At 34.4% G+C, this 17,641-nt stretch overlaps 1 protein-coding gene across 1 annotated transcript; it reads right to left on the reverse strand.

The window, feature by feature from the left end:
• Positions 1–593: 593 nt before the first annotated feature.
• On the reverse strand, positions 594–16,792 carry LOC117335478 (beta-1,3-galactosyltransferase 5-like). The gene is made up of 2 exons (XM_033895503.1): positions 16,451–16,792; positions 594–1,800 (listed from the first exon to the last, which is right to left on the reverse strand). Exons 1-2 carry the CDS (start codon positions 16,490–16,492, stop codon positions 880–882), a joined length of 963 nt encoding a protein of 320 aa, XP_033751394.1. The 5' UTR covers positions 16,493–16,792; the 3' UTR covers positions 594–879.
• Between the last annotated feature and the right edge of the window lie 849 nt (positions 16,793–17,641).

Below are 17,641 nucleotides of genomic sequence, written 5' to 3' on the forward strand. Positions count from 1 at the left end.
GTGACTCTATACGAGTATTCGATCTTTTCTGTGACATAGGATTATATGTGTTTAACCGGTTGTCTTGATGGAATGATGAAGGTAGGTCAGTCGATAGGCTAACGATGATCATATTGAAAGGCTAGGATGGCAGTTAGTTTTCATGGTTACTCTACACAAATATAGACGCTGAGTTACAATTAAAATAAATATTTTTATATGAACATCGAGGGGTGTCATTTTTACCGAATGTTCGTTCATTTAAGAGCCAATTCCCAACTTCCAAATACACAGGTTACTGAGTAGGCCTAACAGGTTACTGACAGTACAGTAGAGTAAACAAATTCCAGGGCCCCCTGCTGACGCAAACGGAACCATTTCATAGGTTGTGACGTTTGACATTTTCTTTTTTATATTTTTTTATGTATGGCTTTTATTTTACTTCCTGTCATTGCCAGGTGATTGTGTGTGTTTACATGTTTTTAATGACAAATGACAAATCTGTCGGGTAGGCAAGTCTGTAAGTTGTTCTGTAACTGTTACAACAGGCCTGTAGGCGTAGTCTAACTGTTTGTTACAGTAACGGAGTAAAAATCTACGGGCAAAATCTACTACAAAGAATTCAAATATCGCAAATTTATTCAAGCAAAACTTGCACCGGTAATAAATATTACAACGCCTTTGATAATACAAGGTATCAGTAAGGTAACATGAAAAATAAAAAAATATCATATTTGCCTTTCAATGGAAAAAAGACTAAAACGAATATAATAGACAATCTGTTTTCATCTTCTCACATCATTGAAATTATTCAAATGGTATATTGTTCCGTACATACTTAGGACTAAAATACGAAATAAGTGATATTGTTTAAATGTGTTGCCACGCATGTAGCTTCGCTCACACGCAGTCGTCTCTAAATCTCTTCATGCTTCCGATTTCATCCCATAACAGCTGAACGAAATCTGGTGTCAAATTATGGATCACTCGAGAACACCTCACAAAGAAACTTTGATTCCTATTTTCCTTGTTCATCAAATGAACAAAATATTTCACATCCTTCACACGTAAGCCTAATTTCGAGATAACTATACCGAGATAAACGTCCTCAAACTTAAACACTTGAGTTGTCAGCATCTTACGATACACTTTTCTCGCGGTTTTCAAAGTCATCATATATCCGGGTCCTCCACAGTATGGCGGGTACTCTTGGAATGGATATTCCTCGTATGAAACATCATGTTTTGTCGTATTACCTCTCGATGGGCCTACATTAAACACACAATGGCCAAGAATGACGTCATCTGGTAAATAATTGCCATCTGCTTGGATTTCTTTGAGAAACTCAAGGTCGAAAAACACATCATCATCGGTTTTGAAGAAATAGTCTGCTTTGTGACAGAAAAGAGTCATCCATTTAAATGCTTCAACTGTTTTCTCTGTTAAGTGGAAGTAGCTTTCAGCGATATCTGCCTGTATTATATCACCTTTTAAATTAATTTCGTTATCAAGGATAACCTTTTTCTCTGTACCGAGCAAGAAATATAGACTAAAATTATACTTTTTTTGCATATGTCTGCTTCCCCATGTTTGTCGTATCGTTTCGCGTTGTAAGGAATTGGACGCTTTGCTGATCACGGTAATCACGATACTTTTAGGAGACTGATGAATGCAATTTAGTGTAGGTTGAAACAGGAAAGGTTTAGAAATTTCAAGGTCTGCCCTTACGAAGCTCCAAACGCACCAGAATGCCAGCATCGCTGGGGTTAATATCAATCCTTTACGTACGATTCTCATGATCTTTGCACTGCTAACATATTTCTGAAGAAGAAGAAGAAAAAAACATGTGTTTTACACATTTCAGTCGTACCTGAAACACTACTCATTTTTTAATCGTGCTAGGTTTTGTTTGAATCGTACGTCTCAAACGAAGAAGTAATTTTGGTAGTTACAACTTTAACAAATTAAGAAGGGTTAGGGAAATGTCTGTATACTTGAACAAAATGTGGTAATAATTATTACAGATGAAAGTATTTTGAATTGATGAGGAATGAAGGAAATATATCATCAATGATGCTCTCTTTAATCCGAGACTGCGAAAATTATTCAAAAGTATTCTCGATTTTTCGATTCAATTCAAACATATTATATTGTCAAAACGTACAAAGGGATTGGGCACAAGTTTTTGCATCTTATCAACGCCCATTCCCAAAACAAATACAACATTACAATATTTGACAAAATAAAGACTAAATAAAGACTAAAGGTCACCAATTCAATATTAAAGTATTCTCTCTGATGTATATACAATATATGAAGTAAAATAAAGTTTTCAGTAATTATAGACTGTTCGCAATGGGATTGACCATTTTAGTATAAACGTGATTTGGAAAGATTTATCTAAAAGGCGAACGGCGATGATTGAAAACAGAGTTTGAGAAATTTCGAAAGTGTCCGTTTCTTTATCAGGTGTGATCGATGGATGAGCTATGACACTCGTTCAGTTTTCGGCACAGGTGTAAAACCAACAGTCAAAATATTAAGGCGAATTTTGTATACCTGATTGCGCACTACGGAATAAATGTACGATGGAAACGGAGTCTGTGCGATGCTATCGTAGTTGTCATAAATTTAGAAGTAGAATATATACATGTATACTGCTAAAGCGTTCGGATCGGTTTTGATAAACAAAGATAAAATATACAAATATCCTGTGATATCTTTCTTGGAATTATAAATGTCAGCTTATCGATTTTGGAGTAATGTTCGAAAATATGTATCATAATTACATCTGTATACAAAAAAGCAGGTCTATGGTAGACGAAAAACTGTCAGCACGAACGGTATTAGAGGCGGACATGTTTAAATTTCTAAACGTTCCAGTACCTCTATGTCAGAATGCTTGTTCCTTCGACAACTTTGATCGACTAACAAACACATATACTGTACCATTCTCACAATAACACTGAATTTAAGATTGTACAATAAAGATAAATTAAGTTTTGTGTAGCTATATACCAACCGGGTCGTAATCTATATAATTATATATAATAAAATAAAAAGTCAAACACAGATCTGCTGTCTCCCTAGTACTTTCGCGGCTACATTGTGCCGCTCTTCAGGGGATTCTAACATATTCTAACAAAATAATAAGATAATCCCCTGAAGAGCGGCACAATGTAGCCGCGAAAGTACTAGGGAGACAGCAGATCTGTGTTTGGCTTTTTATTTTATTATTATTTACCGTCACATGGACATTTTAACTTTATTCTATATATTTATATATATATATTGTTTGCATATAAGTTTTAAACTATTTTAATACATGTATTTGCTGCTAGAAATAAATGATCAACTATGAATGTAAACAAACTTTTGGGTAAACATAGTTTTGTCAAGTCCACTTTAAAATTAAACTACGATTTCTGAATGGCGTATTTGTATTTGTATTTAGCAAAGCACACTTCATATTCACCTGTTTTGTCAATTAGTTCTGACATATGCCCATTGATCCTTCTTTTGAAGTATGTGTATATATTTATTGCATTTTTACCAATGAAGTACCGACAATTATTCATTCTATAAAAGTGATATTTTTCACAGGTGAAAAATATCACTTTTTGTGATATTTTTTACTTGTGCAACATACCACTTTTTCTGATTTGACCAATTAGAACACTGCTTAAAAACGACAAAGTGGAAAATTAAGATTTTCATATTGCTCTCCGTCATGTTATATGACGTCATAATGCAAGATAGAATACATAACGTCACGATTTGGTGTAAAATTGTGAACCCTTGGCAGGGGACCACAATGAATTCTGGGAGCTATTGCGATACTTTTTAGATATTCTGTTTCTAATAATATGAAATATATTTCATTCGAGTGGCTAATATATTGACAAAATTTTAGCCACACTCGTGAAATATATTTAAGGATTGAATCTTGATTTGGTCGATTTCATGGGGTCATGAATTGAATTGCTCTTAAGACAAAGGAGGTAGTGCATGGCGGCCCACGGCCGAATATTATTTTATGCATGATATTATGATAGACTTTTACCAAATACATGTCATTTTAGACACTAAAACGAAAATTGGCAAATGCTGTATACGCAGCGCCACCTAACATGATTTCTGTAAAAAATGTGTACCCTCCCTTTTAAATTCAGTATATTTCTCGTACAAAAGTACTTGATACAATTCATAGTGCATTGATAGTCTCATGTGATGTTATATTTTATGAAAACATGTGTGTTTAGTATGGATTTGTATAATAGAAAGTGTAATTACAGCTTTTTTAACAAAATTATCAGTAAAAAAATTACCTTCTTGAAATTTTCTTTTATTTGTTAAGTAGATAAAATGTAATAATCGTTGGAGTACTATCAAATTTTGCTTTTAAAAAACATGTTTGCATATTAATCTTGATACACAACCAAAAAAAACATCAAAAATTACTGGATAACAAAAGATTTTTGCTTACAAAGAAAGGTCATGAACTAAATTGTATTAAAAACCCAAGGGTTAAAAAGGAGCACCCTGTCTGACACAAGCAGTAAAGTCTGGTTGCATTGTTATTTTTGTTGGATTTTTAGCATTTGCCTCTATTTTTCAGTACTTTCGGTACTTTGATATGTTGTCCAAAATTGGGGGTGTATGCGTTTAACATAATGAAATCTTGGCATATCCAGTAATTCACCAAATAAATTTGTTTCATTAAATGTTTATGAATATCCATAGATTATTTCCAACCGGAAATTTTGATAGTACTCCATTAATAACTTTGTGGTATTAGACTTTAAATGAAAAGTTAAAAACAATGATTTTCACAAAGAAGACATCAAATTAGGCTGAAATTTAATTTTAGTGTCACGGAGCGTGATGATTCATATACAAAATTAAACCTTAAACAAATGGGGTGAATTTGTTTCACAAATAGGAAATAAAAATGTGTTCTATAATAATTAGTGGTCAAAACATTAGCTTCTTATGCAGTTAGATGGGGAAAAAATGAAATCACCAAAAAAAGAATATATACATTGAGGAATGGAAATTAATTCCTCCCACATAATCGGGGATATTATGCTTTTGACAAAAATATGTTTCCGGGAAAAAAATCGCTGTGGGCCGATTTAGCCCTCCTATGCACCACCTCCTTTAATGAACTGCGAAGCAGTTCATGTTGAATTTGTCTCAAGAGCAACTCAATTCATGACCCCATGAAATCAACCAAATCTAGATTCAATCCTTATATTTCAATTGTTTTTTTTTTTCGAATAAAAAAGTCGGTCTAGATATTAATATCTTGTGCTTGTGCAAGTCTAAATGCGGAAAAGCCCGAGGAGTTCCGGATTGTGCATGTCTTGTCGGTCGAGTAAAATAGTCCGCAATTTTAGGATTAAAAACAGCATTATTTTGTCAAAAAAAGTATCTAGCATATTTGGTCTTTCATCAAATACAAGAATACATTATAAATTTAATAATTTTAATAATTAATCCATGTTTATAACAACAATGTAGAAACAGTGAAATAGTTCTGCGGAAGGATTTTAACCATGTATTCATACGCACTGATCAGTGTTAATCTGGTCAAATTCATGAGCAAATGAAACAGATTAAGTTTGGTAGTTTCATCGAGTCCAACTTGGGTAGAAATTGAAATATTTGGTATTATTGAAGATACTGTTAGATATCCTCTATATATACGACAGGAATTTGAATTGGTACAGTATTATTGTTATACTTCTTTTTTTATCATACAATGTACCTGCATTTTCCGGAAATATCTAAACTTTGTTTAATATTGTTATAACTATTCTTAGCATTACGGTCACACATTGTTAGAGTCAATCATATATTAATATTTTTAATGTTATAGATTATATTTTTCAAGTCTATGTACAAAGGACTTTCACCATTTATTACTTGTTTGGTTTTTGTGTTCTATTGTCATATTGTTCTTCGAAATAAACAAAAACGCAACTCTTCTTAAACTAAGTAATATGCCCAATTACCAGATTTTCATGTCGAATGAGTTTCGCTTTTGAAAATGGGTAATGATATTATGACCTATATAACGGCGATTGGGATTTTTTACACAAAGGTCTACGGCAGATTTTTGATCAAATCTACATTTCGTATTTTCGTACTTTAGAACATGGATATCAACATTTTTTTTAGTTTTCTTTACTTCTTAAGAAGGGTCATACTACGTCACGTCCATTATTAATTCTGGCGTTAAACGCACATTTTCTAATATTGAACTTGTTGATAATCTTGCTTTTAATACTAACCGACATGGATATCGAATCAAATCTTTGTCCAAATGAATTATCTGTTTTCCATTTAGATATAAGAAGTGTTAGAAAAAAAAAAGCGAGATATCAAGGATTTGGTCGGGGAATACGATATTATTTGCCTTACGGAAACACACTTAGACGAGCAATGTTTGATCAGAAAGTTTAAATTTAGAAGGCTATCATAACTTTATTCGTTTAGATCGAAATTTGGCACGTGGTAGTATTCTATTGTTGTAAATGAACAATTAAAATTTAAACCACTAAATGACCTTGAATTTCTCAGGGTTGAAGATATATGGCCTCAGATCGAATTTCAACGTTCAGCTATTCTTATACATACAATGTATTGACCAATTTTGGCCAAACTTGCATTTTTCGATTGAAAGGGCACTTGACATTTCATCATATTTACTCATTATGGCGATCTGAATGTTGACATGTTAACTATAACTTCTCAGCATGTTCTGTCTGATAAAGTCTCAACTTTGGTTTTATTAATGTCATTGACGAACTTCTAGAAGTGGTCATACTAGGTCAAGTCTGCTTGATCCCATTTTTCTGGCGACGTCCTTTAGATAATTGTCTCATCAATTATTTCTACAGACAGATCATATGGTGACCACGATTGAAGTCTAGTCTCTATTGAAATTCTTTTATAATTCAACATATATTTATAAACGCAAGATATGGATATAGAAGCATGCAATTACATTTAATTAATAGGTTTAATGACCTTATTTCTAATTTTGAATTCGAAAATACGATAATTATGCGCGAGTCTGTTGATATTGCGTTTGAATATTTTAGTAAAGCTTACATAGATTTAGCTCATACTTGTATTCCTACCAAAGAGGTTACTAGAGAGCTAAAGATAAGCCATGGATATCGTTAGAATAAAGAACAAAATATAAGGATTCGTGACAGATTACATAAAATAAAGCCCGTTTCTTTTCTCTCCAGTTTGATGCTCAGCGTAACAAAGTTAACAATAGGGAAAATAAAAGAATATTCGTTAAAGTTTCCGCAAACTAGTTGATCAGTATTCTTCTTCTGATCTTACATCATATTAGAGATTAATTAAGAAACTCATGAAACCAGTAACAAATACACAATGAATTCCTTCCTTTATGGACCCCGCTCTAGGAAATATAGTTACGGAAGATGGTGACAAAGCTGACATTTTGAATAAGCGTTTTTGCTCTATGACCGATGTCGATGATAGAAACATCCAATTCTATGAGAGAGAGAGAGAGGGAAAAAAAAGCATAAAAAGAAGAAATAACAACTTTTAAGTTAGATAAAGTCTCTGGTCTGGTCATGTCATCATATGTTCAAATATACTGCCCATTCAATTGCAAAGGCGCTTGAAATAATTTTTAATTGGTCACTTTCTTCTGGTATCTATCCAAAGATGTGGATGATGACCACAGTAATGTCATTGCTAAAAAAAAGTGATAGGCATTCTACGTCTAATTATAGACCAATATAATTATAATTAATGTATCTAAAGTTTTCGAGCGTGTTATTTTTCAACATATCCATAACAATTGTACTGAAAACCCTCTATTCTACAAGCATCAAGCGGGGTTTTTGTCTTGTCACTCAACTGTTCATCAGCTTATCTCAATTGATCACAAAGAGGGTTTGCTTTTTACGGTATTTCATGTGTATTGTTGATACGGTTCAGTAACTATCTTTCGAAGAGAAAACAAATGGTGAAATATTTCAAATTAATTTTCTGTTACTCGTGCTGCAGGAGGACCGCAGGGTTCTATCCTTGGTCCCTGCTGTTTTTGATTTACATTTATGTTGTTGTTGAAGCTCTGAAATCAGCTTTCCGTTTAACAAAGGATACGGCCATGTATATTATGTTAAATAATGGATACGGCTTTATATAGCATGTTTAATATAAGATACGACCATATATAGCATGTTTAATATAAGATACGACCATATATAGCATGTTTAATCTGAGATGCGGCCATATATAGCATGTTTAATCTGAGATACGGCCATAAATAGCATGTTTAATCTGAGATACGGCCATAGATAGCATATTTAATATGAGATACGGCCATATATAGCATGTTTAATCTGAGATATGGCCATATATAGCATGTTTAATCTGAGATACGGCCATATATAGCATGTTTAATCTGAGATATGGCCATATTTAGCATGTCTAATATGAGATATGGCCATATATAGCATGTTTAATCTGAGATATGGCCATATTTATCATGTCTAATATGAGATACGGCCATATATAGCATGTTTAATCTGAGATACGGCCATATATAGCATGTTTAATCTGAGATACGGCCATATATAGCATGTTTTATCTGAGATATGGCCATAGATAGAATGTTTAATCTGAGATACGGCCATATATAGCATGTTTAATCTGAGATACGGCCATATATAGCATGTTTAATCTGAGATATGGCCATAGATAGCATGTTTAATATAAGATACGACCATATATAGCATGTTTAATCTGAGATGCGGCCATATATAGCATGTTTAATCTGAGATACGGCCATAAATAGCATGTTTAATCTGAGATACGGCCATAGATAGCATATTTAATATGAGATACGGCCATATATAGCATGTTTAATCTGAGATATGGCCATATATAGCATGTTTAATATGAGATACGGCCATAGATAGCATGTTTAATATGAGATATGGCCATATTTAGCATGTCTAATATGAGATATGGCCATATATAGCATGTTTAATCTGAGATATGGCCATATTTATCATGTCTAATATGAGATACGGCCATATATAGCATGTTTAATCTGAGATACGGCCATATATAGCATGTTTAATCTGAGATATGGCCATAGATAGCATGTTTAATCTGAGATACGGCCATATATAGCATGTTTAATCTGAGATACGGCCATATATAGCATGTTTAATCTGAGATACGGCCATAGATAGCATGTTTAATCTGAGATACGGCCATAGATAGCATATTTAATATGAGATACGGCCATATATAGCATGTTTAATCTGAGATATGGCCATATATATCATGTTTAATCTGAGATACGGCCATATATAGCATGTTTAATCTGAGATATGGCCATATTTAGCATGTCTAATATGAGATGCGGCCATATATAGCATGTTTAATCTGAGATACGGCCATAAATAGCATGTTTAATCTGAGATACGGCCATAGATAGCATATTTAATATGAGATACGGCCATATATAGCATGTTTAATCTGAGATATGGCCATATATAGCATGTTTAATCTGAGATACGGCCATATATAGCATGCATGTTTAATCTGAGATATGGCCATATTTAGCATGTCTAATATGAGATATGGCCATATATAGCATGTTTAATCTGAGATATGGCCATATTTATCATGTCTAATATGAGATACGGCCATATATAGCATGTTTAATCTGAGATACGGCCATATATAGCATTTTTAATCTGAGATATGGCCATAGATAGCATGTTTAATCTGAGATACGGCCATATATAGCATGTTTAATCTGAGATACGGCCATATATAGCATGTTTAATCTGAGATACGGCCATAGATAGCATGTTTAATCTGAGATACGGCCATAGATAGCATATTTAATATGAGATACGGCCATATATAGCATGTTTAATCTGAGATATGGTCATATATATCATGTTTAATCTGAGATACGGCCATATATAGCATGTTTAATCTGAGATATGGCCATATTTAGCATGTCTAATATGAGATGCGGCCATATATAGCATGTTTAATCTGAGATACGGCCATAAATAGCATGTTTAATCTGAGATACGGCCATAGATAGCATATTTAATCTGAGATACGGCCATATATAGCATGTTTAATCTGAGATATGGCCATATATAGCATGTTTAATCTGAGATACGGCCATATATAGCATGTTTAATCTGAGATATGGCCATATTTAGCATGTCTAATATGAGATATGGCCATATATAGCATGTTTAATCTGAGATATGGCCATATTTATCATGTCTAATATGAGATACGGCCATATATAGCATGTTTAATCTGAGATACGGCCATATATAGCATGTTTAATCTGAGATATGGCCATAGATAGCATGTTTAATCTGAGATACGGCCATATATAGCATGTTTAATATGAGATACGGCCATATATAGCATGTTTAATCTGAGATACGGCCATAGATAGCATGTTTAATCTGAGATGCGGCCATATATAGCATGTTTAATCTGAGATACGGCCATAAATAGCATGTTTAATCTGAGATACGGCCATAGATAGCATATTTAATATGAGATACGGCCATATATAGCATGTTTAATCTGAGATATGGCCATATATAGCATGTTTAATCTGAGATACGGCCATATATAGCATGTTTAATCTGAGATATGGCCATATTTAGCATGTCTAATATGAGATATGGCCATATATAGCATGTTTAATCTGAGATACGGCCATAGATAGCATGTTTAATCTGAGATACGGCCATATATAGCATGTTTAATCTGAGATACGGCCATATATAGCATGTTTAATCTGAGATATGGCCATAGATAGCATGTTTAATCTGAGATACGGCCATATATAGCATGTTTAATCTGAGATACGGCCATATATAGCATGTTTAATCTGAGATACGGCCATAGATAGCATGTTTAATCTGAGATACGGCCATAGATAGCATATTTAATATGAGATACGGCCATATATAGCATGTTTAATCTGAGATATGGCCATATATAGCATGTTTAATCTGAGATACGGCCATATATAGCATGTTTAATCTGAGATATGGCCATATTTAGCATGTCTAATATGAGATACGGCCATATATAGCATGTTTAATCTGAGATACGGCCATATATAGCATGTTTAATCTGAGATATGGCCATAGATAGCATGTTTAATCTGAGATACGGCCATATATAGCATGTTTAATCTGAGATACGGCCATATATAGCATGTTTAATCTGAGATACGGCCATATATAGCATGTTTAATCTGAGATATGGCCATATATAGCATGTTTAATCTGAGATGCGGCCATATATAGCATGTTTAATCTGAGATACGGCCATAAATAGCATGTTTAATCTGAGATACGGCCATAGATAGCATATTTAATATGAGATACGGCCATATATAGCATGTTTAATCTGAGATATGGCCATATATAGCATGTTTAATCTGAGATACGGCCATATATAGCATGTTTAATCTGAGATATGGCCATATTTAGCATATCTAATATGAGATATGGCCATATATAGCATGTTTAATCTGAGATACGGCCATAGATAGCATGTTTAATCTGAGATACGGCCATAGATAGCATATTTAATATGATATATGGCCATATATAGCATGTTTAATCTGAGATATGGCCCTATTTATCATGTCTAATATGAGATACGGCCATATATAGCATGTTTAATCTGAGATACGGCCATATATAGCATATTGAATCTGAGATATGGCCATAGATAGCATGTTTAATCTGAGATACGGCCATAGATAGCATATTTAATATGAGATACGGCCATATATAGCATGTTTAATCTGAGATACGGCCATAGATAGCATATTTAATATGAGATACGGCCATATATAGCATGTTTAATCTGAGATATGGCCATATTTATCATGTCTAATATGAGATACGGCCATATATAGCATGTTTAATCTGAGATACGGCCATATATAGCATGTTTAATCTGAGATATGGCCATATATAGCATGTTTAATCTGAGATACGGCCATATATAGCATGTTTAATCTGAGATACGGCCATATATAGCATGTTTAATCTGAGATACGGCCATAGATAGCATGTTTAATCTGAGATACGGCCATAGATAGCATATTTAATATGAGATACGGCCATATATAGCATGTTTAATCTGAGATATGGCCATATATATCATGTTTAATCTGAGATACGGCCATATATAGCATGTTTAATCTGAGATATGGCCATATTTAGCATGTCTAATATGAGATATGGCCATATATAGCATGTTTAATCTGAGATACGGCCATATTTAGCATGTCTAATATGATATTTAAGCATTAAACTGTCTTGATATGGCATCTCTGTTCGATATAAATGACAGAGCTTTGCAGACAAACTGCATAATGCGCGCTAGCCTATCAAGACAGTTTAATGCTTATATTTACGTTTGATGAATTGTTTTTATTTGAAAAATATGTTGGTTTCGACTTATAATTTAAATTTCCCGCCTTATCGTCAATCGCGAAATTATACCGTTTCAAAACTGGAACAGCCTTTCTTCTCACGTGCAGATTGCCACACAAAATAGTGCATACAAAAACGACAAAAATAATGATATTGGTTTTCACAATGTTTTATTTATTATCATATTTTCTTTATTTGATGTGTTTTTGTCGATATTATACCATTTAGTTTAGTTGTTTCAAATGTCTTGTGTTTGGTCACTCAGGAGTTCAGAGTTCGATTCACATTGGCCGCCATCTTTGTTTACATTGTACATGTATTCTTACGCACTGGAATCATGGCATGCTTTGTGTGTCAGTTATACTCTCATAGACAACACTTTGTTTTGGTTAGTTTATTTAGTGGCATTGCCAGACAAATGTAAATATATGGCAATATATAGCATGTTTATTATGATATACGGCCATATATAGCATGTTTAATCTGAGATACGGCCATATATAACATGTTTAATCTAAGATACGCCCATATATAGCATGTCTGATATGAGATACGGCAATTTCTACCACAATACCCTGTGTTATTCAACTCTCAGACCATCAGTTAATCATTATAGCTGTTGATTAACAATCTGTTTATACCAAACGTGGTATAAACTCTGTACGCATTTCGATTGGCTAACACGGTGAACTTTGACCCAAGCTGCAATTGTTATTGACGTCATCAATAATCTAATGACGTCACATCATCGGGTCCCGGACGTCACCGGTACACTTTATTTGCATACGCGAAATTATACTTGGCCACGTTTCCCTTTGATTCAAGCCGATATTATTGTGGTAGAAACAGGTCACACGACTCGTGATTGTTGGATATGGAATTTATTTCACACTCGTAAGTTATTTTTTAAAAGTTGCAAAAAACACTCGCTAAAGCTTGTGTCTTTTGTAACTTTTAAAAAATAACTTACTCGTGTGAAATAAATTCCATATCCAACAATCACTCGTTGTGTAACCTCTATATATAGCATTTCTAATATGAGATACGGCCATATATGTCATGTTTAATCAGGGGTACGGCTTTGTATAGTATGTTTAATCAGCGATAAGGCCATATATACAATGTAACATGGTTAACATGCCTAGTAAAAAGTTTACTATTACAGCCAGTTGTATTATTTTAAAACATTTCTCAACATCTTTCTTATTTTGTTCATGGTTAAAAAGCTATTATTATCATTGTAATAAATGATTCTTAATTAATTAAATCGGCATTGTTTTCTACATTTGTAATGCAATTTTTGTTTGTTTTGACACTCTTTGGCGATGACGTGCAAAAATTCCCCGTAAACGACAGAGCCTCATTCTACGTAAGAACTCTTTTAGATTTGAAATCGTATTTTGTATTTTTTTTCCAAATCTCTCAAACCTCTGCGATGAGGCTCACGTTGATCAAACCCCAACACTATACACACCGTACAGCAGGCTTTTTACCTGTAGGAGGCAAACAAATATAGAATATCTACAAGAAACAAACACTTGAATCGTGGTTTCTGTTAAATAATAAACATTGGCTAAAATGAACCCTTCTGAGGTCTTTAAAGGTCATGCCATATGTCATATTTACATAACTAACAGTACATCAAAGGAGCTTACAATATTGCATAATTGGTCAACTAGCAAATAATTGTTTATTTGTACATTTTATTTACACTAGTCTGGTTTGTGTTAATTCCTAATGAAATGATTCCATCAAGGACGTTTTCATTCTAAGGAATGGCTAGATATTTTAGTAATCATTTTAACAAAACTAAGTTCAAGGCAGTCATCCGCGTATGAATGTGATTTGCACAGGGAAATGCCTTTTTCCAAACTACATATATTAAAGTTTACAATTGAACATGTTTAACATCATGTTCAAAGATTTAAAAAAAAAAGTACAGTCAGGGTTCTACTCACGATGTATCGGATTACTGTTTTAGCTAAACTATAATTCAATATTAATATATAGGAACGGGAACTTTTAGTCGAGTTATGCAGATGATTATCGCACGAAGATTTTACAATGCCTATGATTCACATGTCTGATACATTTGCTTCATAATAATTAAAGCGTTTTTAAAGGCCGGGTTGTCTCGAAGTACACGTGATTGCTGTATCATATATTACAGAAATTTTATAACGACTGCCAAACGGTGTCCCTTGTGAGACAGTATTAAATAATTCATTAGAATAATCATTGAGGATTGTCTTACAATTTGTTCAGATCAAACGTATTTCCATACCGATTTATGTGTTTAATAAGCAGGTTAATTTATTTATTATTTTGACGAGTTCATATGTCTTGTTCCACAATTGTTGTATAATGGGTAACACCTCTTGTTTTATATAATAAATGACACTTCCATTTCTTTTTTGTAATAATTAACGCTTCCGAATTCATATAATAAAACAATCTTCTAGTTTATCAGCTCACCTGATGTAAAGGACCGCTGGACTTATGCAATGAGGCGGCGTCCGTCCCTCCATCGACATTTCCTTTAAATTGCTACTTGCCCCTTGGGGCCGGAGGGGCGGGGCCCAAATAGGGCAAATGGAGCGAAATTCTTTAAATAGCTACGAGTCATAATGTGGGAGCTTAAAGTTAGTTCCGAGTTTCGTTTAAATAAAAGGAACTCGAAACTGGTTCCTGGTTCCGAGTTCTGTTTTACTTAAACGGAACTCGGAACCAACTTCAGGCTCCCTCAAAATGTACTGAATGTATTTGGACCAAATTTGGTCAAAAGCGTACTTTGGGGAGGGAAAACAATTTTTAGTATAATGGTGACTCCTAATATATTTGGTCTAAAGTATCCTTGGATGAAGGGGAACCAATTGGGTATATAAGGTCGGTCTGGCATTCACGAGCCTGAGGATCGGCGCCCAATATGAAAACTACATCAAATTATTTGAAATCCTCCTTCTTTTGAAGAATCAAGTGTGTTTTGCCAGAATCAACGTGACATCCAGGTGTGCGATACAGGGCCTCTAGACCTCTTGTTAAGGGTTTTCTCTTTGAATAGAGTCAAATGATAGACCTCAAGACTACAAGTCAAGGTCACCAGGCCAATGGTCATTATCAAATTTTGGATATCATACTAGTAAATATAATGTATGACAAAACGAAGAAAAGTCGACCTGAACCAGATGAATAAATTCTTGACTCAATGATGATCGGAATCAAAAAATAGAATCACATGATTCAGTGGTTTATCTCTCAAATGCTAATTATTTCCCAAATATTACTAGCAAATAAGCGGCAGTTTTATGATTTTGCCCACAAAAACATTTTGCTGAATATTTAGATAAAATAAATCATCACATGGTTTCAGCGTTAATTACACAAATTACGTGAAATTAACGCTCCACAAATACATCCTTATCAAAACCCGAGTAATGATTGGCTCGGTTCCTTTGATTTCGTTTGTACTGTTACGAATTTGTTTTTGTTTTTTAACGTCCTCTTTACAGCCAAGGTCGCTTAATGACTTGCCATGTTTTAGAGGGGGAGGAAAACCGGAGTACCCGGAGAAAAACCACCAGCCTACGGTCAGTACCTGGCAATTGCCCGACGTAGGTTTCGAACTCGTAACCCAGTGGTGGAGGGCTAGTGATAAAGTGTCGGGACACCTTAACCACTCGGTCACCGCGGCTCCGTATTAGTACGAAAGAAACATTTTGGTTTGATATCGTTATTCTTTAGTAAACCCGTTTTAAACAAATGCTCAAAATCTATTCCATACAACGAAGAAAGAATTGAAATGTGCTTTTGGAATTGATAAATAATATATATATATAGAATATATCAGTAAATTCATTTTTTTTTACGATACGTCAGAAGTAGTGCTAACGAAATACTTTAAGAAGCAACATGTCTGTTCTCATCTGTTTCGTGAAATGAAAACGTAGCAAAATATGTCTTACCTTAAAATGTGTGTTGTTATTGCGTTGGTAAGTCCAAAACATCGTGATGGTATTGTTTGACGTTTTTATGAGAAGTCTTTCAGATCCAATTAGGAATCGCGAATTTCTCCGACAGTCTCAATAGGAGCGAATAGACAACATATACTCCTACTGTAATCGAAGTGTTAATGTCCTACTGAAACTGGCCAGTGTGTTCTAGGGATAGAAATAATAGGTTAACCTTGATCTGTGTACACTGTCACGGGAAGGTCTAGGGTACTTCGGCTAGCGGTTCCCGAACTTCATAGTGCACATATACCGACTAGCTAGTTACAGCTAGGTAGTCACCGACTAGTGTGTTATAGCTAGGTAGTCACCGACTAGTGTGTTATAGCTAGGTAGTCACCGACTAGTGTGTTATACCTAAGTAGTCACCGACTAGTGTGTTATAGCTAGGTAGTCACCGACCAGTGTGTTATAGCTAGGTAGTCACCAACCAGTGTGTTACATCTAGGTAGTCACTGACTAGTGTGTTATAGCTAGGAAGTCACCGACTAGTGTGTTATAACTAGGTAGTCACCGACTAGTGTGTTATAGCTAGGTAGTCACCGACTAGTGTGTTATAACTAGGTAGACACCGACTAGTGTGTTATAGCTAGGTAGTCACTGACTAGTGTGTTATAACTAGGTAGTCACCGACTAGTGTGTTATAGCTAGGTAGTCACCGACTAGTGTGTTATAGCTAGGTAGTCACCGACTAGTGTGTTATAGCTAGGTAGTCACCGACTAGTGTGTTATAACTAGGAAGTCACCGACTAGTGTGTTATAGCTAGGTAGTCACTGACTAGTGTGTTATAGCTAGGTAGTCACCGACTAGTGTGTTATAGCTAGGTAGTCACCGACTAGTGTGTTATAGCTAGGTAGTCACCGACTAGTGTGTTATAGATAGGAAGTCACTGACTAGTGTGTTATAGCTAGGTAGTCACCGACCAGTGTGTTATAGCTAGGTAGTCACCGACTAGTGTGTTATAGCTAGGTAGTCACTGACTAGTGTGTTATAGCTAGGTAGTCACTGACTAGTGTGTTATAACTAGGTAGTCACCGACTAGTGTGTTATAGCTAGGTAGTCACCGACTAGTGTGTTATAACTAGGTAGTCACCGACTAGTGTGTTATAGCTAGGTAGTCACCGACTAGTGTGTTATAGCTAGGT

The sequence above is a fragment of the Pecten maximus genome, chromosome 10 (assembly GCF_902652985.1).
Source record: "Pecten maximus chromosome 10, xPecMax1.1, whole genome shotgun sequence".
NCBI lineage: Eukaryota > Metazoa > Mollusca > Bivalvia > Pectinida > Pectinidae > Pecten > Pecten maximus.